This window comes from Salmo salar, chromosome 04 (assembly GCF_965601325.2).
Source record: "Salmo salar chromosome 04, fSalSal1, whole genome shotgun sequence".
NCBI classification, from domain to species: domain Eukaryota; kingdom Metazoa; phylum Chordata; class Actinopteri; order Salmoniformes; family Salmonidae; genus Salmo; species Salmo salar.
Window position 1 is genome coordinate 32,260,907 of NC_138294.1, and position 24,651 is coordinate 32,285,557.

The 24,651-nt window shown below is 42.7% G+C and overlaps 1 protein-coding gene across 1 annotated transcript in view; it reads left to right on the plus strand.

The window, feature by feature from the left end:
- The window catches only part of LOC106602757 (catenin alpha-2), a 672,188-nt gene that overhangs the window by 136,947 nt on the left and 510,590 nt on the right, over positions 1 to 24,651 (plus strand). The window contains exons 3-4 of the mRNA XM_014195596.3: positions 10,828 to 11,023; positions 23,366 to 23,532. Of these exons, the coding sequence (XP_014051071.2) occupies positions 10,828 to 11,023; positions 23,366 to 23,532 (363 nt within the window). The remainder of the gene's footprint in view (positions 1 to 10,827; positions 11,024 to 23,365; positions 23,533 to 24,651) is intronic.

Consider the following 24,651-nt stretch of genomic DNA (forward strand, 5'->3'; position numbering starts at 1 on the left):
AGGAAAACAACGCTTGTATTCCAAATGGCCCCCTATTCCCTACACAGTGCACTACTTTTGACCAGTGCCCATCGGGGCGCAGACCTTATAGCCCTATGGTCCCTGGCCAAAAGCAGTGCACTATATAGGGAATAGGGTCCCGATTTGAGTGAGTCGCAGCCTAAAGTCTGAAGTGACAGCGAGTAAAGCCAGGGAAGCCTCTGCGGCTGCTGGAAAAGGCTGCGTTGTCTAAGGGGCATGAAATGAAATGTCCATCAGCTTTAGGGAGAAAAAGAAAGAGAGAAAACAATTGTCTTACTCAGCAATGCTTGTTCCTGCGGGACTGTTTGCTAAATCTGATGTCCACGTCTTGTCTCATCAGTGTGAAACGGTACCGTTCCACACATTATGTTGACAGTCTAATTGAGGTTGCCGTCTGGCGGATGGTAAAATGTGCTGTCGTGGACAGCCCGGCAGAACACACCGTCTAGCTGATATACTTCCAGAAACATCGTTTTTTTGGGGGGGATACGAGTTTCTTACTTGCCTCCAAACGTTGGTTTGTTTCATTTTTTCCCCCAGTCAGCCAAAAGTAGATGAAACAGGCGCTTTTCACGCTTCCCACATCTTGATTTTATCATATTTAAACATATAGGACTGAAAGCTTGAAAGTGGGTGTGTGTGTGTGTGTGGGTGGGTGCGTGTTCGTGCGTGCATGTGTGTTTTGCAATGATACCACAGATTAGAATATATATATATATATATATATATATATATATATATATACTGAACAAAAATAAAAACCTAACATGTAAAGTATTGGTCCCGTGTTTCATGAGCTGAAAATCCCAGAATCCCAGAAATGTCCCATACGCACAAAAAGCTTATTTCTCTCAAATGTTGTGCACCCATTTCTTTACAACCCTGGTAATGAGCATTTCTCCAAAATAATCCATCCACCTGACAGGTTTGGCACATCAATAATTTGGCAGTATGTTCAGCCAGCCTCACAACCACAGACCACATGTAACCACGCCAGCCCAGGACCTCCACAGCCTGGCTGCCGAGTGGGTGGGCCCAGTTTCATTATTTCCTTATATAAACTGTAACTCAGTAAACATTTTAGAAATTGTTGCATGTTGCGTTTATATTTTTGTTCAGTGTATTATCTCTATGGCCATACAGCCTTACTGCCTTCTTGTCTATTTGCAGAGATATTGCTGGAAACGGAGTGCCTTTTACAGTAATGAGGATCACTGAGGAGCAGTGGAGGGCTGAGTGTAGTGTAGTAGGTATGGTAGCGTCTGTCCTATTGATTTGACACACATGGATTCCAGGGTTAAGGCATCGCGTGGGCATCCCTGGTGGAGCTTGACAATGAGGCCCTCCACCACGGTCATGTCTTACTCAATACACCCTCATTAAGCTGATTGCTACAGCGTCACCGTTTAATTACGGTAAAACCAAAACAAGGCCTCTTCTTGGCTAAGTTGGAGGGATGTGGTGAGGGGGTTTTGGGGGTGAGGACGGTGGGGCCACTAGATCATGAGGTCTACCTGTGTATCGCCTTGGGCGGGTGGGTTGGTGGTTCTTTTTCTCTCTCACTCACTCAGTCTGTCTGTCTGTCTGTCTGTCTGTCTGTCTGTCTGTCTGTCTGTCTGTCTGTCTGTCTGTCTGTCTGTCTGTCTGTCTGTCTGTCTGTCTGTCTGTCTGTCTGTCTGTCTGTCTCACTCTCATTCACTCTCTCTCTATTTCCCTATCTCTCTTTGTCTTTCACTCATTCACTATCTTTCTCTCTCACTCATTCACTCTCTCTCTCTCTCTCTCTCGCGCTCTCTCTCTCTCATTCACTCTCTCACACTCATTCACTCTGTCTCTGTCTCTCTCTCGCTTTCTCTCTCTCTCTCTCACTCATTCTCTCTCTCTCTGTCTCTTACTCTCTGTCTTTCACTCATTCATTCATTCATTCATTCATTCATTCATTCATTCATTCCCTCTCTCTCTCTCTCTCTTTCCTCAGATAGTTTTTTAGTGGAGATTAGGGCGGGGCGATGTATCGAATTAATTCGATTAATTCAAATGTTTTTGCGTGATATTCCAAATGCCTGTATCGCAATAAACAAATCTGCTTGTTCTCATGTTGTCTTTTTGGCCTTGTCTCCTTCACTCCTTCTATGCTGTGTGCACCTTCCCATTTACACCATAGATCTGAATATAGTGAGAAGACAGGTGACAAGGTCCAGAATAAGCCCATAGAAACAAATTGGTCTTATTTTGGACAGATTATGGCGAGTGAAACCTCTCGCTCCGCCTCTTCCTCTCTGTTTACACACACACCAACCCCCCTGCCACTCATACCAACAAAGTTCAGAGGTTACTACTTTGTCTCTGACAAGCGGTTTCAACTCGCTATTTGCATTTGAGGTTTGATCCAACAGAAACGGCCATATGGACACCGAAACACGTTGAGACATTATTTTACAGTAATAGAGAACTGAATCTGTCTAACGATACTTTTTATGTCTCAACTCCTCAAATTGTGTGCAGAGCAGACACTATTAAAACTGGAGTATCAATGAACATTGATTCTGGTAAAGTAATGCTCAGTGTATCGCGTGCGGCTATTGCTGTAGCATGTACCTACTGCTAGCAGCATTTTTCCCAAATACTGTTATACTAGCTGTCTAGTCTGTGTTTTATAAATGTGCAATAAGCATAAAACACAATTCTACAAGGAATTGGCAACTCAGTCTCATTCTGAGAAGTAAGGTAGGCCACTTGATTTCAACATCTGAACAACGTGGACAGGCTAACATGCTGTTCAAACAGTTTCAGAATTTGTTCATAACTCTTCAACCTTGTTGCTAGCAAATAGATCCAAGTTGGCTAAACTTGAAACATAAATATTCGCTGGCTGCTTGCTAGCACGTGGGCTTGTGCTTGAGAAATTATTTATGAGACCTGTGTTTATATTCTATAACACAGTTGAAGTCAGAAGTTTACATAAACCTTAGCCAAATACGTTTAAACTTGTTTAAACTCCTGACATTTAATCCAAGTAATCCAATCCCTGTTTTAGGTCAGTTAGGATCACCACTATTTTAAGAATGTGAAATGTCAGAATAATAGTAGAGAGAATGATTTATTTCAGATTTTATTTCTTTCATCACATTCCCAGTGGGTCAGAAGTTTACATTCACTCAATAAGTATTTGGTAGCATTGCCTTTAAATTGTTTAACTTGGGACAAACATTTCGGGTAGCCTTCCACAAGCTTCCCAAAATAAGTTGGGTGAATTTCGGCTCGAATTTCGGCTCGCACAAGCTTTTTCAGTTCTGCCCACAAATGTTCTATAGGATTGAGGTAAGGGCTTTGTGATGGGCACTCCAATACCTTGACTATGTTGTCCTTAAGCCATTTTGCCACAACTTTGGAAGTATGCTTTGTGTCATTGTCCATTTGGAAGACCCATTTGCGACCAAGCTTTAACTTCCTGACTGATGTCTTGAGCTGTTGCTTCAATATATCCACATAATTTTCCTCCCTCATGATGCCATCTATTTTGTGAAGTGCACCAGTCCCTCCTGCAGTGAACCGTGCTTCACGGTTGGGATGGTGTTCTTCAGCTTGCAAGCATCCCCCTTTTTCCTCCAAACATAACGATGGTCATTATGGCCAAACAGTTCTATTTTTGTTTCATCAGACCAGAGGACATTTCTCCAAAAGTACGATCTTAGTCCCCATGTACAGTTGCAAACCGTAGTCTGGCTGTTGTATGATGGTTTTGGAGCAGTGGCTTCTTCCTTGCTGAGCGGCCTTTCAGGTTATGTCGATATAGGACACGTTTTACTGTGGATATAGATACTTTTGTACCTGTCTCCTCCAGCATCTTCACAAGGTCCTTTGCTGTTGTTCTGGGATTGATTTGCACTTTTCGCACAAAAGTGTGTTCATCTCTACGAGACCGAACACGTCTCCTTCCTGAGCGGTATGACGACTGCGTGGTCCCATGGTGTTTGTACTTGCGTACTATTGTTTATACAGATGAACGTGGTACCTTCAGGCGTTTGGAAATTGCTCCCAATGATGAACCAGGCTTGTGGAGGTTTTTTCTGAGGTCTTAGCTGATTTCTTTTGATTTTCCCATGACGTCAAGCAAAGAGGCACTGAGTTTGAAGGTAGGCCTTGAAATACATTCACAGGTACACCTCCAATTGACTCAAATGATGTCACTTAGCCTATCAGAAGCTTCTAAAGCCATGACATCATTTTCTGGAATTTTCCAAGCTGTTTAAAGGCACAGTCAATTTAGTGTATGTCAACTTCTGACCCACTGGAATTGTGATACAGTGAATTATAAGTGAAATAATCTGTCTGTAAACAATTGTTGGAAAAGTACTTGTGTCATGCACAAAGTAGATGTCCTAACCGACTTGCCAAAACTATAGTTTGTTAACAAGAAATTTGTGGAGTGGTTGAAAAATGAGTTTTAATGACTCCAACCTAAGTGTATGTAAACTTCCGACTTCAACTGTACCTGCTACAGGAATCAATCAATCAATCAATCAATCAAATGTATTTATATAGCCCTTCTTACATCAGCACATGGCACAAAGTGCTGTACAGAAACCCAGCCTGAAACCCCAAACAGCAAGCAATGCAGATGTAGAAGCTCTCTAGAAAGGCAGGACCCTAGGAAGAAACCTAAGAATGAACCAGGCTCTCAGGGGTGGCCAGTCCACTTCTGGCTGTGCCGGGTGGAGATTATAAGAGTACAAGATGCTTGAACTTAGTCATTATTAGTGAATGTGCATTATGCACCGTTCTGGTTAAATTTGTAAAACAAAAAAGACATCTTCATAGACAGACTTCAAAGCCAGATCAGTGATTATTGCAAAAAAGCAGGTTAAATTATTTTGATAAAATAATGTAATTATTAATGGGGTTTATACTGTATTTAGCCTAATTTGACACACCCTGAATTCATTAGATTATTGCTGACTGTTTGAAATGCATTGTATTTTACCTTTAATTGTACAACAAAGCTCATTTAGAGAAAAACATTTTTGAAATCAAGATGTATATCGTGAATCGCCCATAAGTTTGCAAAAAAGGTAGATATGATTTGTAGGCCGTATCGCCCAGCCCTAGTGGAAATCCTGCAACCATAAATGTGATGTTGTTTTAATGTGCAAGGACCTAGCCCAGATACCCTTCCTGTAAATCTCCCGAGCCAATCGAAATATGTAAGGTTACTGCAGATGCGCAGTTTTATTGTCAGACTGTTCTTTTTATACATCTTTATTGAATTTCTTTACCTTCTGAGTTCCCTTCCAATTTTTTCCGCCTGTTTCCTTGCATTAATAGGTTTCTTCGGGGGGGCGAAAGGAAGCCGTCAGGGACAGAATTATGGATTTGTTGTATCACCTCGTCTATATCTCAGGGTTAAACAAAGATTCTTGCTGCCTCATCAAGGGAACACAGGGAGCTGATTTGGCTGGGATTGGATTCATTCGTTTGCCCTTCGTTATGTGTTCTTTTATTCATTACCGTTGTGAGCAGTGATATACAAAAAGTATGTGTAGCTACAGTATAGAAGAATAGTTTCCCCATGAGTAATGATGGAGGTCTCTATTAGGTAACTGTGAGTTCTAAAAGCTGGATGTATATTTCATACGAACCACAGTACACTCTCAGCACGGAAGAAGGCTGGAACAAATGAATCCGCCCTCATCCACATTTAAACACAGCCTATTTTAAACACACTTAAACACGCTCTGTCTTTGCTTCTATGCATAACACACACCAACACATGGACACCTGAGCACACACGCACACACCCACACACACGTACACACCAGTGGCGGTCAGTGCCGTTTATAATGGGGGAGGACAATAATACTTTTTCATGAGCACGGCCTTATTACTGTTACAGCATATTGGATGGCTGTCATTCATATTCCATTCACCCAGTACAATGTAACATCGATAGGTTTAGGCTACTACCTGATAATGGAATTTTCCTTTTACCCATCATGAGGTTGCTACAACCTAGCCTAGGAATGAATGTTTACAACGTAGGTGCACACTGGTCGAGAGACATATTTGAGATGACAGACAGTGACACATGCAACCGCCTGCACCGCCGCCTGCTGCCCACAGACTGGCTCAGGTATTTTTAATCCCTGTTTCGTTTGCTCCCATTTAAAAAAAACGTTTTTCAACAGAATCGGCGGAATGAATACCCCCTTGATCACGTATAAACACAGTTCATTTTCATTGCAGCCACGTTGTATTCCTTCTAGCCTCAATGCACTCTCCTCCTCTCACCTTTCCCCTTCATTTATGGACTTCGATGAACAACACATCAGCTGTATTTGACCAGGCGATGCTAGCTAGCTGTAGCTTATGCTTTCAGTACTAGATTCATTCTCTGATACTTTGATTGGGTGGACAACATGTCAGTTCATGCTGCAAGAGCTCTGATAGGTTGTAGGACGTTCCCTGGAAGTTGTCATAATTACTGTGTAAGTCTATGGAAAGGGGGTGAGAACCAAGAGTCTCTTAGGTTTTGTATTGAAGTCGTTGTACCCAGAAGAGGACGGAAGCTACTGTAGCTGTCGTCCGGCTACACCATGGTGCTACCCTACAGAGTGCTGTTGAGGCTACTGTAGACCTTCATTGCAAAACAGTGTGTTTTAATCAATTATTTGGTGACGTGAATATATTTAGTATAGTTTTATCTAAAAAGGATAACTTTTTCAATGTTTTACCATTTTTTATTTGATCAAATTCCCCTTCCTCCTCTGAAGAGCCTCCACTGGTACACATCCAGCCGCATGCACGCTAGCATGAACACAAACACGCACACACATGTTCTTATGTCCATTCCCTCCGAAATGTAGAAGGTGGCAGTAAGACGACTCCAGCAAAAGGCCACCATATACCTTCACATTGTTTCTTAACTCATATAGATGTATTGGCCAGTGACAGGCGGAGGCATTACTTCATCACTATCTCTATTCTTCTTATCTTTGAGGGGCCCCTGATAGAGTGGATAAGTAATCACTGACTGACCCTGCAATTGCATGGAACATACAGATGTAGGACCTTCATTTGATCACTCGTTTGTTCCTGAGAATCTTTCTGCGCCAGAGGAAATGCAGATGAGCCTTCGCGAGTCAATAAAAACCCAGACTTAACCACGGATATTTTAACAGTATTGCACTTTTCATGTCGCCTCATTTTGACCAGTTAATAACCTAACCACCGATCAAGCAGCCTTACAGACTAAACGGTCAAATCCTGTTGCTGCAGGATTATTTTTGCTGCGACAAGACAGGTCAAAATAAGATCCTACATCTGTAATTTCAGATTAAGATGCTAGCAGCTCTCTTATCATACTGTAGCTTCCCTCACAAACCTTCACTGTGCATTTGTCAAGTTGACGCTCGTCATTCTCTTGCTAAGTGAGCCGGGGCTGGGTTATACGTGTGTGTGTGTGTGCATGACTGATGTTAGGTTCTTTGGTTCGGTACCCCCTCCAGAGTTCACCGTGTTCCTTTCATCATTTACACTGCAACATGTAACCCACAGCGGAGACAATGGCAGGGTACTACTGCAGTCACACACTGAATCATTCTGTCGTTTGTGTGTGTGTGTGTGTGTGTCTGTGTGTGTGTGGTCTGTGTGTGTGTGTCTGTGTGTGTCTGTGTGTGTGTGTCCTGCTGTCATCTGAGACATCTCTCCAGAGCTCCACGATACATTTAAGTAACAATAAAGTATTACATTGTAATCAGCATGACTTGAAACAGAAATATGTTGCTCACTAGGTTGCTTACTACATAATGAACTAACTCTGAGTACGTCTCTCTGCCTCAACAACACTGGCAGAGAGAGACCGAGGACGCCGCCACGAGGGTCATTTGTGTTCTGCTTTGACTCCATTTATCAACAGACAATGGAATTACCCAGACTAATTTAATGGAGCTCAATGAATCATTAGCAAGGAACCAATAATGTGTCATTTCGCCTGAGGCACTATTCGGAGTCCCGGGTTTGCTCGGGTGGGCTTGTCTCTGCTTCGCACTGGGTGATTTAAATGTAGCCTCATGCTCGTCAAATACTGTAGCTTCTGTCTTAGTTACTATTTAGAGTGATTTTACACTTAGAGAAAAGTTACTATTAGAGTAAAATTACTCTAAGAGCAAAAAAGTATCTTACAGTAAACTTCTCACTTTAGAAGTAAGAAGAGGCTGATAATTCCTGGTTGTTACTATGTCTGCAAGACGTTGTCTTCAAACTGGTAAAAAGTGAACTGGCCTCCAGCTTCAAGGGAAAAAGGGATAATTTTGATCTCGTGGATGGTCGGTCCTCACATCCACACCTATACATTTCTCCAGTTCCATCCCATCATACTGGTGAAATGTAAACTCGCCTGTAGGCCTCTACCTTCAGCATTTCAATGGCAGACTAAAAGCAGCGGCTTCATTTCAGTTCATTGCTGAAATGTAGGTTGTTTCGTGACCTAGTTTCCCTCATTTGTTTTTGGTGCATGAATCCAACCTGGAAGCATCTCTCAAAAAACTGTGTGTTTCAGTATTTGGCAGCTTTAGAATTGTATGCAGTGTTGTCCCGAGGCAAAGCCAGGCCCAGCTTAACCACAGCGAGCCCCACTACGCTCCCGGAGCTTCTGAGAAGCTAGCTGACGCATAGGGACACCCAACAGCTGTTCGCTTGGATGGCTGTTAGCTTGTCTCTCCCCCTGTGTGGGAAGCTCGGCTCATTACGCCTCCATTTCGGCATGGTAATTGTGCGACGTGGGGCCATTACCGAAACCAAAAGGCAGAACCCGGAAGCTACGAAACTAGAAACACCCCCACAACCCTCTTCTCAGTGGACTTGTGATAGCGTTGACTTGTAGGCACTCCTCCTGCTTGCCTGGAGCCAGACTTCAGGGCCCAATTTGATTTGCAGTCCTCTTCCTCGATTTCACCCCCAAGCAGATTTTGGCAAAGCAGGCCCCAGACGGCAGCACATTTATAAGGACATTCTCTCTAGTGCTTTAGCTGGGCACATGTTTCATTTAGTGCTTCAAGATGCCTTTTCTCTTCAATACTCTGTGTCTCACTCCAAACAGATGTACAGTAGGCTATACTGGTAGAGTAGCAGTTTGAGAACCAACATCCGCTGACGTTGGGGAACCATTAAAACCAAGCCTGGTGTTTCTAATTGACTACACAGTTTCTGAAGAACAGAGAGGTACTTCCTGAATCTGTCCCAATAAGGTTTTCTGTTTTTCCAAACTAGGTCAAAAGTAGAGTGCTAGATATAGGGTCTATGGGTGACATTTGGGACTCTACCTCAAAGTTAATTTTCTGTACTTAGCAATATGACTTTTTGACTGCTGTAACATTATGTATTAGGAGCTTGAATGGGGCCTGGATGCTTCCATCCCCTTTGGAGCGCTTCCCATGCATGTTTCAGAAGAACGCATGAAAGGAGAATTTGGAGAACTTAAAGGGAGTATCCCAGATTGAATATTCCCCCATGTATGTACTTTTATTTCCTTCAAACTTAAAAAGAGTCCTACTTTTCAATTATATTTTCTCTCAAGTCACCTTGCCAGTCTGTAAACTTTGCTTTATCGTGCTCCAACTGTCTCGTATCCATACACGCTCGCATACCCACATACACGCTCTCTCACGCACACACACACAAACACACACATACACCGCTCACACCACACGGTGCCCCAGGCCCATGTTAAAACCCTCAGCGTGGTATGGAGTCTGCCAGGCTGAAAGCTTAGTCTGGCTCTGGTGTATTGCCCAGGTCGGTCCCAGCAGGGGCCCTCAATGAAAAGGCATCAGCATCGGCAGAGATCTCCCTCTCTCTAGTGCTTTAGCTGGGCGCGTGTTTCATTTAGTGCTTCAGGATGCCTTTTCTCTTCAATACTCTGTGTTTCACTCCAAACAGATGTACAGTAGGCTATACTGGTAGAGTAGCAAGTTGAGAACCAACATCCGCTGACGTTGGGGAACCATTAAAACCAAGTCTGGTGTTTCTAATTGACTACATGGTTTCTGAAGAACAGAGAGGTACTTCCTGAATCTGTCCCAATAAGGTTTTCTGTTTTTCCAAACAGGTCAAAAGTAGACTTTCTATACTTAGCAATATGACTTTTTATCACTCACACAATTTAGCTGTTTTACCACCTTTCTAACACGCTGGCTTATTTGTGCGCGTCCTTAATGTCCCCCTATTCCTTACATACATTCTGCTCAAAGACACAGGAGTCCCCGTTTGAAGGCTTGTCGCATTTCCTGCACACTCTAGCTTTGTCAATGACTTATGATGGGCTTGCCTCCTGAACTGCTTATGAAGACGTGTTTTAGTTGGATGAATAGGCTGGATGAAAGGCGATGAAATGCATTCAAACTATACGAGATGTCTTTCAACGTTTTATGCTCCAGATCAGCCGTTGGAGTGTATTCGTCCTTTATGGTCTGTTTCCATTACTGTAAGACTTGTCTTTCATTTAAATTGGGGGGGGGGGATCATTCAGCAACATATCCCACAGGTCATTGAACTAGCAGTTGCTGTGTAACATTAATACAACCCTTTTGGCGTCTGTTATTTTCTCTATGTAGCCTCTTGGATCTATTTTGTTCCTTTTGACTTACCGTAGATGTGCCGGGCTAAACAGCTGTTGTTCCGCTAGATCGCGAACGTGAGGATGGTCGAGTTGTAGCTGAGAAACCCGAGCCGTTTACAAAGAACCAAGTCTCGTTCTTCCTACGTAACAGCACCACTTCCCGTCCTAACCTCTCCCTCTCCGTCTGTCAGGTGACCACCCTGGTGAACACCAGCAACAAAGGGCCCAGCAGTAAGAAGAAGGGGCGCTCCAAGAAGGCGCACGTGCTGGCCCTGTCCGTGGAGCAGGCCACGCAGAACTTCCTGGAGAAGGGCGAGCAGATCGCTAAGAACAGCCACGATCTCAAGGAGGAGCTCATCCTCGCCGTGGAGGACGTCCGCAAGCAAGGTATGTCCGCACAGGGACACCATACCATGTAGTACTCTTGTGTTTAGAGATATAGGAATACATTAAATGGGACAGCAAGGTGAAGAGAGTCCAATGTACTCACGGGGATACCATACTTGTAGTTTTCTGATGTATACTGTTCATGGAATGTGACAGCAAGCTCTCCAGACCCCAGGGTGTATTCTGATTCCCATCCGGAACTGCTGTATCACTATGTATTAGGAGCTTGAACGGCGCCTGGATGCTTCCATCCCCTTTGGAAGAACACATGAAAGGAGAATTTGGAGAGAACTTGGAGAACTTAAAGGGAGTATCCCAGATTGAATATTCCCCCATGTATGTACTTTTATTTCCTTCAAACTTAAAAAGAGTCCTACTTCTTCACCCCACCTTCACCCACTTCCTTCTCGCTCTGACCCGCCCCCTCCTCCCCGCCCCACCCCGCCACCCGCACGCACGCACGCACGCACCACCACACACACACACACACACCCACACACACACACACACACACACACACACACACACACACACACAACACACACACAAACCACTTACACCATACAGCTCCCCAGGCCCATGTTAAAACCCTCAGCATTGTATGGAGTCTGCCAGACTGAAAGCTTAGTCTGGCTCTGGTGTATTGCCCAGGTCGGTCCCAGCAGGGGCCCTCAATGAAAAGGCACCAGCATCGGCAGAGATCTCCCTCTTTCTCTCTCTCTCTCTGCCTCACTCTTTCTCTGCATGAAAATTCCCCTCCTCTTCCTCTCTTCAATGTAGAACACCTGCCCACCAATGTCTGGATTCAGTTAAACTGCATCACTCTTCAAGCAGACACTTAGCAATCTCACTTTCTTGTGCATTCATCGTAGCAAATTTACTGTGGTAGCTATCAAGCTGTGGAGGAGAAAGTGTTGTGTTGAACTCAGACCCTGCTTGTCAGTCATGTGTTATGTTTTTAACATGGAAATTGATTAGGCTAGATTCCCTTGCTGAGTAAAATGTCAGTACAGAATAGCGTAAGTGTTTGACTATTTTTACAGCAGGCTATCTGCTTCAGAGTACAGTATTTGCATTCTTTAATGTCATCGTTTAGGGCTCACTGGACACAAGCAGACATATCATTTTCCATTTTCCATTTTAACGCCTGTCAGGTTTTTCCATAACTCATTTATTTACTGTCATTAAATTTGACGGAGGCCCTTCTTCAGGAAGTTGGCACTATCCTCATCTTCTACTGGAGCAGGCCATGAGACTGTTAAATAGTCCCCACTAGCCGGCCTCTGCCCAGTACCCTGCCCTAAATCATATGAATTGGGTGCGTAACCCATTAGGGCATCCACCCACGCAGCCAGCACCATCAATAAACGAGGGAAATTGGCCAAATGAGCCACATTTATGTGTCCTTAAAATCAGCCTATAGCCTAATGCTAATCCGTGTGTTTTGATATGAAGAATTACAAAACGTTATAGCCTATTGTTTTATTGGTTTTTACTTTCCCCAAACAACAATTGTCCACCTCATGTTTCAGCTGTCAGAGATTTGAGCACTAAATGCATCAGAGCACTAAATGCATCAGAGCATTTCCTACAACTCCTGCTTGGTGTTTGCAACGCCAGGGTTGTGGGTTCGATTCCCACGGGGGGCCAGCACGAAAATATATATTTTTTTAAATAAAAAAAATGCATGAAATTAAATGTATGTATTCACTACTGTAAGTCAGAGCGTCTGCTAAATGACTAAAATGTAAATGTATATGCCGGCGGTATGCTACGACACAGACATGTAATTATCCTTGTCACATAGGCTAGCCTACTGCATCTGCTATACAAATATAGGTGTACAGAAGGTGGCTACTTCGTTCATATTTTTTTGTTCGAAAGATAAGCATTATATTGTAAGAATATAGGAGTAACTTTGGTAGGACTAAAACATTATTCCTCACCTCAAGTTCAACTATCAGAGTCAGTTGGAGTGCTGGTGGGTACTGCCTTCATATCATAGGCCTGCAGTATAATAGGTTAATAACCACACCACACCAAACCTTCACAAATGTTTCTAAACTTTATTAGGGTACTATAAAAAGTAAGTCAAGCCAATTTTTATAGGGAAAATACTAGCAGGATATTATATTGCGGCAAACCTATTTGATTTGGCCAAAGAAAATGGCTCAGAATGAAATAAAACACTTGCAAACCTTCTCAAAAGGTCCAGCAATTAACAAGAAAGGATATTGCCTACAGCAATAGGCTAATTATATGTATTTTACAACAGGCCTACTTATATAACTTTATCTATATTTCTTTCTTTCTTTATATATCTATATATCTTTATTTATATATTTTTTTTTTTTACCTTTATCTTGGCCAGGTCGCAATTGTAAATGAGAACTTGTTCTCAACTTGCCTACCTGGTTAAATAAAGGTGAAATACAATAAATAAATAAATAACCTATCTTAAACTAAATACAGCGCACACAATTAAAAAGACAGATTTAACTTAATTTAGCCAACGAAAATGTCTCAACAGAATAAAACAAAACACGTTTTGCATATTTAAAGAACTGGTTTAGAATAACAAATATGCCTACAATAATAACAATGGTATACTGTGATAACAATGATCAAACAAATTATTATGAATACCAAAACAATGTATTAAGTTTAAAAAGTGCATCCTACCTGAAAAGTGAGTTGCACAGTAGCCTGCATCTTTGTCCACTTCCCATCTTTGTCCAGTACAATATTAAAACGTGAACATTCCCCGTGTAGGCTTTTTACTATTGGCCTACTCTCTAATTTTTGTTTTACTACATCTCCATTCCGTTTATTTTTATTCTGAAAAACTCCCCAGTCCATAATGGTTACAAGCATACCCATAACAGGATGCAGCCACCACTATGCTTGGAAAATATAGAGAGTTGTACTCCGTAATGTGTTGTATTAGATTTGCCCCAACATAACTATTAGTATTCAGGAAAAAGTGAATTGCTTTGCCACATTATTTGCAGTATTTCTTGAGTGCCTTGTTGCAAACAGGATGCATGTTTTGGAATATTTTTATTCTGTACAGGCTTCCTTCTTTTCACTCTGTCAATTAGGTTAGTGTTGTAGAGTAACTACAATGTTGTAGTCACAGCCATTATAATCTGTAACTGTTTTAAAGTCACCATTTGGCCTCATTTTGTAATCCCTGAGCGGTTTCCTTCTTCTCCGGCAACTGAGTTGGGAAGAACGCCTGTATCTTTGTAGTGACTGGGTTTATTGATACACCATCCAAAGTGTAATTAATAACTTCACTATGCTTAAAGGGTTATTCAATGTCTGATTTTTTTTTAACCCATGTACCAATAGGTGCCCCTCTTTGCGAGGCATTGGAAAACCTCCCTGGTCTTTGTGGTCGAACCTGTGTTTGAAATATACTGCTTGATTGAGGGACCTTACAGATAATTATATGTGTGGGGTACAGAGATGAGGAAGTCTTTCAAAAATCATGTTATTAACACTATTATTGCACAGAAAGTGAGTCCATGAAACTTATTAATCACATTTTTACTCCTGAACTTATTTAGGCTTCCCATAACAAAGGGGTTAAATACTTATTGACTCAAGACATTTCAGATTTGAATGTTTTATTAATTTGTAAACATTTTTTAAAACATAATTTCACTTTAACATTATGGTAGGCCAGTGACAAAAATATATATTTAAATCAATTTTAATTCAGGCTGTAACTCAACCAAATGTGGAAAAAGTAAAGGGGTGTGAATACTTTCTGAAGGCACTGTATATATAATTTGAGCTGCATGCATCACGAGAAAATGTATTGTATCATTTCACTTTGCCTGTAAGAACGATGATGAACACGGGCATGTCTGATTAGCGGGCATGTCGGCTTAGCCTTCGCTGTAGTGCAGACTCGGGTAGCATGCTGGCTGTCAATGAATAGCTTGCATGTAGATAGTGAGAAATAATCAGTAGGCCTAATATTACATTAATTAAATCTATGAAATAAACCCCCTCCCCAGGCAGTTAACACTATTCTGCATATATATATTTTCCCATCTTCAATCAGTTAAATCACATTGTTAAAATGTTTTCATTCAGTTAGAAAAGCAACAGTCCTGGCTGAGCCCCATATGCGAGCGCACCGTGGCCGCTTCGCAGTTACAATGTAGCCTCTCAGCCTCTCAGCTGAAACATGTGCCACCTCAGTCCCTACATAAAAATACACCAAACTGCTGTGTAATTTGACCTTCAAGAAGATAGAGGATGCTTCCTAAATGGCACCCGGTTCAGTCCCTGGTCGAACGTAGTGCACTATATAGGGAATAGGATGCCATTTGGGAAAGATCCTAATTGGTTTAATTGGCTCAATACTTGGCCCTGGCCAGGCCCAATAACATCCAATCCAAAATGTTCACTAATCAATGGTTGAGGATGGGTCTGGTGCCCTTGAAACAAAGTGGTATTTTCCTCATCTGCCCTTCAAAAGACAGTAAACAGCAAAGAGTCAAAATGAGTTATTTGAAAGTGGGTTTGAAGCCCAGAGTTGAAAACAATAGATCTTGTCATTTTCTCTTGCACCCTCTCGTGTTGGATTTGCTCACGCCAGTCTTAACCCTCTCCGTTCTATGCGAATCTGATTCTATACGTGACCGTTGGTTGCAAAATTCCTGTAACTTTCCCAAAATTCCCAGGCTTTCCAGAAATCCCTGTTGAAAGTTTTCCCGAAATCAGGAGGGAATAAGCAGGACGTTCAAAGGAAATGCACTACCCTAGTTGTAGCCTCGCTTCTACAGCCGACCATCCATTTCACACATCCCTGGCCCCGTTACAAACTTCCTAGGCCTCGCATGACTGCTAACTTTTCTATCCCAGGGAATAGTGTATAGCTTTGTTTTGGTGTTTGATTTATTTTCTAGTTTTTGGAATTGAAATACGATGACTCGTCATATGCAGACACAAACCCTCTAAACCACGCTAAAAGTTTAGGGGAAAGTTTTACCGAGCGTGGACTGTCGTTTGCTTTTCCGAATCCCAAAATCCAAAATCTAATTTCCCAGTGGTTAAGCGCTCGGCGGGTCAGAGTAATGGGGCGATCAAACGTTCCCTCTCTCTTGATGGATTAGAAGCAGAAGGAGACGGGGTGTGTGTGTGTGTGTGTGTGTGTGTGTGTGCGCGCGCGCACGTGCGTGTCTGGGTGTGTGTGTGTGTGTGTGTAAGAGAGGGAAAGTGTGATACGTTCCTCTGATTGATACCCATTAAGCTCGGGCCCTGGCCCTGGCTTTGGAGAATGTAACGATCCCGAGATGTTTACTCCACAGTCACGCAACGTTAATGCTTTGATTGTCCGTGGTTGGTAGCACCGCCGCCTCCGCAGTGTCGGAACACCGTATAGGCTATAGATGCCTGTTGAAGGGCCGTGATTCAGCCATTTGTAAACAGGTCACGCCGAAAGCCTGTGGCTCGGTAAAACCCTCACCGATCTCCAATGTGTAACACTACGCCTCATCAAATAGTGCTCTGTTATCGTCTTGGGAAGGTTTCTTTTCAGGGTGGACAATGTCGTCTATAAAGTCACTTACAGTTGTTTTCCTGTCTGTAAGTTAAGTCCCCTTCAACGGCTGAATGGAGTTCAATGAGCCCTGGCTCGAAGCTGATGTTTTCCTCCGATTGGAATTGGATTGTACTGTATGTTCAATACTCAGATCAGCAGAAAGAGAAGTGGGGGCTTACCAGCAGCAGCTGTTGTACACATATTCATCATCCATCCGGCTCTCAACATCTACAGTTTCCTCACATTTCATAGTGTGCACTGCAGACAGACTTGACACCATTCCAGATCCATGAAATGGATCAGTGGCACACAGGGCCATGCAATCCCTCACTGAGCTTTGATCAGAGTTTCCACTTCTGCCCTAGTTAAGCCATGGGTGAGGGAGAAAGAGTGTGAACGAGAGAATGAGGATGAGAGTGGAAGAAGGGATCATGGAGAAATGGAATTGAAGGAACACTGACATGGAGGAACAGGGAGAGGGAGAGGACAGACGAGCCAGAGAGTGCGGGCTGTGTGTGTCTTATGTGTGTGTCTCACAAAGTATTCAGACCCCTTGGAGTTCTTCCCATTTTATTGTGTTACGAAGTGGGATTCAAATGGATTTCATTGTCATTTTTTAGTCAACAATCTACACGAAATACTCCGTAATGTCAAAGTGGAAGGTTGTCAATTACAAAGACCAGGGAGATTTTCGAAATCCTCATAAAGAAGGGCAGTGATTGGTAGATTGGTAACAATAACAAATCAGGCATTGGATTTCTCTTTAAGCATTGTCAAGTTAATAATTATGCTGTGGATTACGTATTAAACCACCCAGACACAATAAACAGCCGTCCCTCTGAACTGAGTTGCAGGACAGGAATGAATCTGCTCAGCGATGTTACCATGAGGGCATTGGTGATTTTAAAACAGCTACAGAGTTCAATGGCTGTGATGGGAGAAAACTGAGGATGGATCAACGACATTGTAGTGACTCCACAATAATGATCTGAATGACAGAGTGAAAAGAAGAATACACCAAATATCCCAAAACATGCATCTTGTATGCAACAAGCCACTGAAGTAATACTGCAACAACAAAAAAACACAGCAAAGGAATACACTTTTTGGCCTGAATGCAAAGCCTTATGTTTGGGGCAAATCCAACACAACACATCACTGACAAAGAGATAGAGAGAGATGTGGCTGAGGTTGGAGGTGGGTCAGCAGTGAAATCACACCAGATAGACTTCAGTATTCGACGTTTGTCCAGGTCCGCAAGACATCGGGAGAAGCCTTCAATAGAGTCCACTAGGGGAAACGTGAGCATGTATTACCATCTAGTAGGTGTTGTGGATGGGGATATAGAGGAAAGGCTTAAACCACGTGCTAGGCCATTTTTATTATATTTTCTTCTGTTTTAACCTCATTCCAAACCTTTACCCTTACCTTAACCAGTGGGGATATATTCCTAAACTCATCCGTGAAGTTTCTTTCTGTTTTAACAACCTTAATCCTTATCTACTTTCACTTCCCATAGGGTTTAACATGGTTTTTGAATGACTACCTCATCTCTGTACCCACACATATAATTATCTGTAAGGTCCCTCAATTGAGTAGTGAATTTCAAACACAGATTCAACCACAAAGACCAGGGAGGTTTTCCAATGTCTCGCAAAAAAAGGGAACAACAAAATGTAGAAAAAGCAAAGGAGTGTGAATACTTTCTGAAGGCACTGTATTCCCATGTGCATGTACAGTATTTACGTGTTGTATTGTACATGTTTAGGAGTAAGTGTACACTTCCTAGCCTGAACTTCTCTTCGTGTGTGCAGTGTGTCGCAATCTTAATCTACATTACATCGACGTGGTAGGAAACCAGGGAACCATTTTGTTTCTTCCTGAGTGGCGGTAGTGAGGCTGAAATGCTCCCTTAGTTTGAGCCCTGTGGTGGTGGTTGCATAGCGGCAGCCTCCTCCTGCGTGGCCCACGCAACCACACAAACACAGGAGGCCGGAGGTGGTAATGTCGTAACCCAGGGATCCGTGTGGAATTCATAGACAGAACAGAGAGAAGGAGTTGTGTTTGTGTGTTCACTTTATCTGTACATCATATATGTCTGCCTTGGAGAACAAGTATGCTGTATGACAGTTCAAATGCAATCCAGCTCGGTTCATGTAAGGGGAAGCCATAGTATAGTCCTAGACAGAGTGCAGTTATTTCAGCTGGCACTAGTGGTACATCTTACAGTGGCTCCCGTGTAAACCCCAGTCGTTAGATCTAGAGAGGTAGTTAGGAGTCACCTCAGACTAGCCTGATCCCAGATCTGTTTGTGCTGTATTGCCAACTCTAATTGTCAGATATGGGCACAGTTAACGGAACAGAGCAGAGCAGAGCAGAGCTTTAATCTCACTAGGGAATGCGCTCTCTGTCTGAGGCCTTCTCATTCATAAAACCACAGACTGATTACACTGACTGTCTCCCCTTAAAGCCCTAGGGGGGCATCAGTGGCTTATGTCACCTGATGAGAAGTACAGATACGTCCATAGATCATACACAGAGAAGCAAGCACGCACGCACACACACACACACACACACACACACACACACACACACACACACACACACACACACACACACACACACACACACACACACACACACACACAGATTTGTAAGTGAGCCATCATAACTCATCCTTCCAGGCCGTTGACGAGACAGGCAGTGTGCGTGTGAGAGTGTGTGTGTGTGTGTGTGTGTGTGCGTGTGTGCATGTACGTGTGTGCGTGCGTGACAGTGACAGTTTGGTGGGCTTAGTGAATCGCCGCAGTCTGAAATCAGCATCCATAATTGAATAAGGAGGAGACGATTGGACAATAGGACTCAGAGGGTTATAGACAAGATTATAGGTTTGATGGTGGCTCGGGCTGCACACTGTTCAAATAACCTTTAGCTTCAAGGGTTTATTGGCAAGGACCACTCTTTCCACACAGTACTCCTGCTAGCTCCTGTTCCATTTGCCTGTCTGAATTGTCCATAAATACAGAGTGAGAACGTTAAACTCTGTTTTGATTTTTTCTCCAGACGCAAAACAAATAAAATGTCAGTATGATCTTCAGGCAGTGTGAACCCAAAGTGGGTGAACTGGATGTGGGCTTTCAGTTGAAAAGCTCCATGTATGGTAGTTCTTGACACAGTTCCTAATGACTATATCACTTAAAAAGACACAAACAAATGTACATTCAAAGTAGTGGTTGATCCTTCAATAAAGGACTGTTACTGTCATGGATTAGTCATGGAATAGAGAATCAGACACCATTTACAACTTCAATCTTCTAGAATGGTGTCAACAATCCCCTCTCTCATTATCTGCATCCAAAATGGCACTCTATTCCCTTTATAGTGCACTACTTTTGACTAGGGCACATTTGGGATGGATACAACCTTCTGTAGGCTACGCCCTTATAATGGGACTTAACGGGATGTGGATTGTGGACATTTCTGTTCCCCCCAATGGGGTGTGACTGGGTCTGCTGTCCTGTCCTGTAGCTCAAGGTCAGCTAGCTAGTTCTTCCTGGTCCCATTGGCAGCCAGGGATTCAGCCTGATTGATTCGTTTCCTCATGAGGAGAGAGCTTTCCCATTAACAGTGAAAGGTCAAGCGTGAACACACACATAAATATGCAAGGGACACACGCACACATACAGTGTATTGCAAAAGTATTCAGGCGCCTTGGATTTCTTCACATTTTATTGTTACAAAATGTTATCAAAATGGATTTAATTGTAATTTTATGTCAACAATCTACACAAAAAACTCTAATGTGAAAGTGGAATACATTATAAAAACATTTTTCAAGTTTAACAAACATTTTACAACTAAAATATAGTCGTCGCATAAGTATTCAGCTTCCTTAGTCAATACATGTTAGAGACACCTTTGGCATCGATTACATCTGTGAGTCTTCTTGGGTAAGTCTATAAGAGATTTGCACACCTGGATTGTGAAATATTTGCCCTTTATTATTTACAAAATGATTCAAGCTCTGTCAAGATGTTGGGGATCATTGCTAGGCAGAAATGTTAAAGTCTTGCCATAGATTTTCAAGAAGATGTAAGTCAAAAGTGTATTTTGGTCACTCAGGAAGATTCACTGTCTTCTTGGTAAGCAACTCCAGCGTAGATTTGGCCTTGAGTTAGAGGTTATTGTGCTGCTGAAAGGTGAATTCCTCTCCCAGACTCTTGTGTAAAGAAGACTGAAGCAGATTTTGCTTCAGTCTGCTTTACACCAGTAACTGGGAGAGCATGTACTTAGCTCTATTCCATGTCTTTTTATCCGACAAAACTCCCTAGACCTTGCCGATGACAAGCATACCCATAACATGATGCAGCCACCACCATGCTTGAAAATATGAAGAGTGGTACTCAGTGATGTGTTGTGTTGGATTTGCTCCAAACATAATGCTTTGTATTCAGGACATAAAGCTATTTTCTTTGCCACATTTTTTGCAGTTTTACCTTAATGCCTTGTTGCAAACAGGTTGCATGTTTTGGAATATTTGTATTCTGTGCATACTTCCTTCTTTTCACTCTGTCAATTAGGTTAGTATTGTGGGGTAACTACAATGTTGTTGATCCATCCTCAATGTTTTCCTATCACAGGCATTACACTCTGTAACTGTTGCAAAGTCGCCATTAGCCTCATGGTGAAATCCCTGAGCAGCTTCCTTCCTCAATGGCAACTTAGTTAGGAAGGATACCTGTATCTTTGTAGTGACTGGGTGTATTGATACACCATCCAAAGTGTAATTAATAGCTTCACCATGCTCAAATGGATATTCAGTGCCTGCTACCAATAGCCTGTTCCCTTCTTTGCGAGACATTGGAAACCTCCCTGGTCTTCGTGGTTGAATCTGTGTTTGAAATTCACTGCTCAACTGAGGGACCTTACAGATAATTATATGTGTGGGTACAGAGATGAGGAAGTCATTCAAAAAGCATGTTAAACGCTATGGGAAGTGAAAGTAGATAAGGATTAAGGTTGTTAAAACAGAAAGAAACTTCACGGATGAGTTTAGGAACATATCCCCACTGGTTAACTTCTTACGGATCAAATCCCTTTAGCAGGATCGATTTGACAACAGCCAGTGAAAGTGCAGGGCACCAAATTCAAAACAGCAAAAATCTCAATTTCAATTTCAAAAAGGCTTTACAGCGAAAGCATAGCATTAGATTATGTTAGGACAGCACATAGACAAGAAAAACCACACAGCCATTTTCGAAAGGAGAGGCATCACAAAAACCAGAAATACAGCTAAAATGAATCACTAACCTTTGATGATCTTCATCAGATGGCACTCATAGGACTTCATGTTACACAATACATGTATGTTTTGTTCGATAAAGTTCATATTTATATCCAAAAATCTCAGTTTACATTGGCGCGTTATGTTCAGTAATGTTTTTCCTCCAAAACCGCCGGTGACTTTGCAGAGAGCCACATCAATTTATAGAAATACTTATCATAAACTTTGACAAAATATACAAGTGTTATGCACGGAATTAAAGATAGACTTCTCCTTAATGCAACCGCTTTGTCAGATTTCAAAAAAGCTTCACGGCGAAAGCAAACTTTGCAATAATCTGAGTACAGCGCTCAGAAACCAAAAGAAGCTATACAGATACCCGCCATATTGTGTAGACAACAGAAGTCAGAAATAGCATTATAAATATACACTTACCTTTGATGATCTTCATCAGAATGCACTCCCAGGAATCCCAGTTCCACAGTAAATGTTTGTTTTGTTCGATTAAGTTCATCTTTATGTCCAAATACCTCCATTTTGTTCGAGCGTTAGGTTCACTATTCCAAATGTAAGGCACGTGCTTTCTAAGTTCAGACGAAAAGTCAAAAAAGTTATACTACAGTTTGTAGAAACATGTCAAACAATGTATAGAATCAATCTTTAGGATGTTTTTATCATAAATCTTCAATAAAATTCCAACCGGACAATTCCTTTCTCTTTAGAAATGAAAATGAACTCAGCTCGCTCTCAAGGTAGCGTGCATTACTGAGCTCGTGCCTTTTTTTCAGAGACCTAGTTCCATCAGCTCTTATTCTCTCCCCATTCACTGTAGAAGCCTGAAACAACGTTCTAAAGACTGTTGACATCTAGTGGAATCCTTAGGAAGTGCAATATGACCCCACAGACACTGTAGTTTGGATAGGCATTCACTTGAAAAACTACAAGCTTCAGATTTCCCACTTCCTGGTTGGATTTTTCTCAGGTTTACGCCTGTCATATTAGTTCTGTTATACTCACAGACATCATTCAAACAGTTCTAGAAACTTCAGAGTGTTTTCTATCCAAATCTTCTAATAATATGCATATCCTACCTTCTGGGCCTGAATAGCAGGCAGTTTACTCTGGGCACGCTTTTCATCCGGACGTGAAAATACTGCCCCCTATCCATAAGAGGTTTTTAGGTACGGGTAAAGGTTTGGAATAAGGTTAAAACAGAAGAAAATATAATTAAAATGGTCTAGCACGTGGTTTAAGCCCTTTTCTATATCCCCATCCACAACACCTACTAGATGGTAATACATGCTCATGTTTCCCCTAGTGGACTCTATTGAAGGCTTCTCCCGATGTCTTGGGGACCTGGACAAACGTCTAATACTGAAGTCTATCTGGTGTGATTTCGCTGCTGACCCACCTCCAACTTCAGCCACATCTCTCTCTCTCTCTCTCTCTCTCGGTCTGTCTCTCACGCTCTCTGTCTCACTCTGATCCCCCTCTGCAGGTGATTCAATGCGCATGGCCTCCCAGGAGTTTGCTGACGACCCCTGCTCCTCAGTGAAGCGCGGCACCATGGTGAGGGCTGCCCGCGCCCTGCTCTCTGCCGTCACCCGCCTGCTCATCCTCGCCGACATGGCCGACGTCATGAGGCTGCTGGCCCACCTGAAAATTGTACGTGACTCATAGTCTACTATTCTATAACGATGTCCTTTAGCTCTTCTCCACTGATACAAGGGACACATCTCAATTGCCTTAAGTGGCAACCACTCCTTGTCTCATCCGGAAGAGATTGAGATGCACCCCATCCCATGGGATTTATTCTGAAGTGATAGTGAAGTTTGTGCGTTTCAAACCTCTGTGATTGTCACCCCATGCTTCCAATGGTTTGATTAAGCACCTAAGGTGGAACTTATGCGTCTGAGTAGAAACCTTTGGTCTAGGACCCTATCGTAACCTCTTAACTTTTATTCAAACGCTGTGAACGACGGTGGCCTTTAAAAAGGCCGTTTGAAGTCGCTGTCGGTTAGTCTGCATATCTTTAACCGCGCCACAGAGAGGCTACCCTACCAGCTACAAAGTTAGCTGGCCTTTGTAGATAGATCCAGCAGGACACAGTCATGCGCACACACACACACACACACACACACACACACACACACACACACACACACACACACACACACACACACACACACACACACACACACACACACACACACCTCTCCCTTACTGTATGTGAAAGAGCGAGGTAGCTAGAAAGATAACACAAGGGCTTTCATAGGCCTTTGGCTATCAACAGGGACATACATAGTCAGGCTACAGAATAGTCAGCGTCTTTAGTAATTACAGTCACCCTATTTTCTTAGTCATGGGCCCTGGTCAGAGTAGTGCACTAAATAGAGAATAGTGTGCCATTTAGGATGCATGCAGGATACATCTTTTCTCTTCACCTAGTATGTGGACAGACACTGTATCAAAACACACCAGGAGTTCAAATGCCTTTGGCGATCCATAGAGGCATTCTTGGACACCTTCAGTGAGTAACGTCTCCATGTCCTGTCCCATCCCCTCCCCAGTGTATCCCAGCATGCCCTGCTCTAATCCACAGCGCCACTGATCACCGCTGATCCCTGAGAGCTCAACGTTCCCCCTGGGCCATAGATTAGCATATATATGAGCCAGAACCTCAGTAGTAGAGTACACACACACACACACACACACACACACACACACACACACACACACACACACACACACACACACACACACACACACACACACACACACACA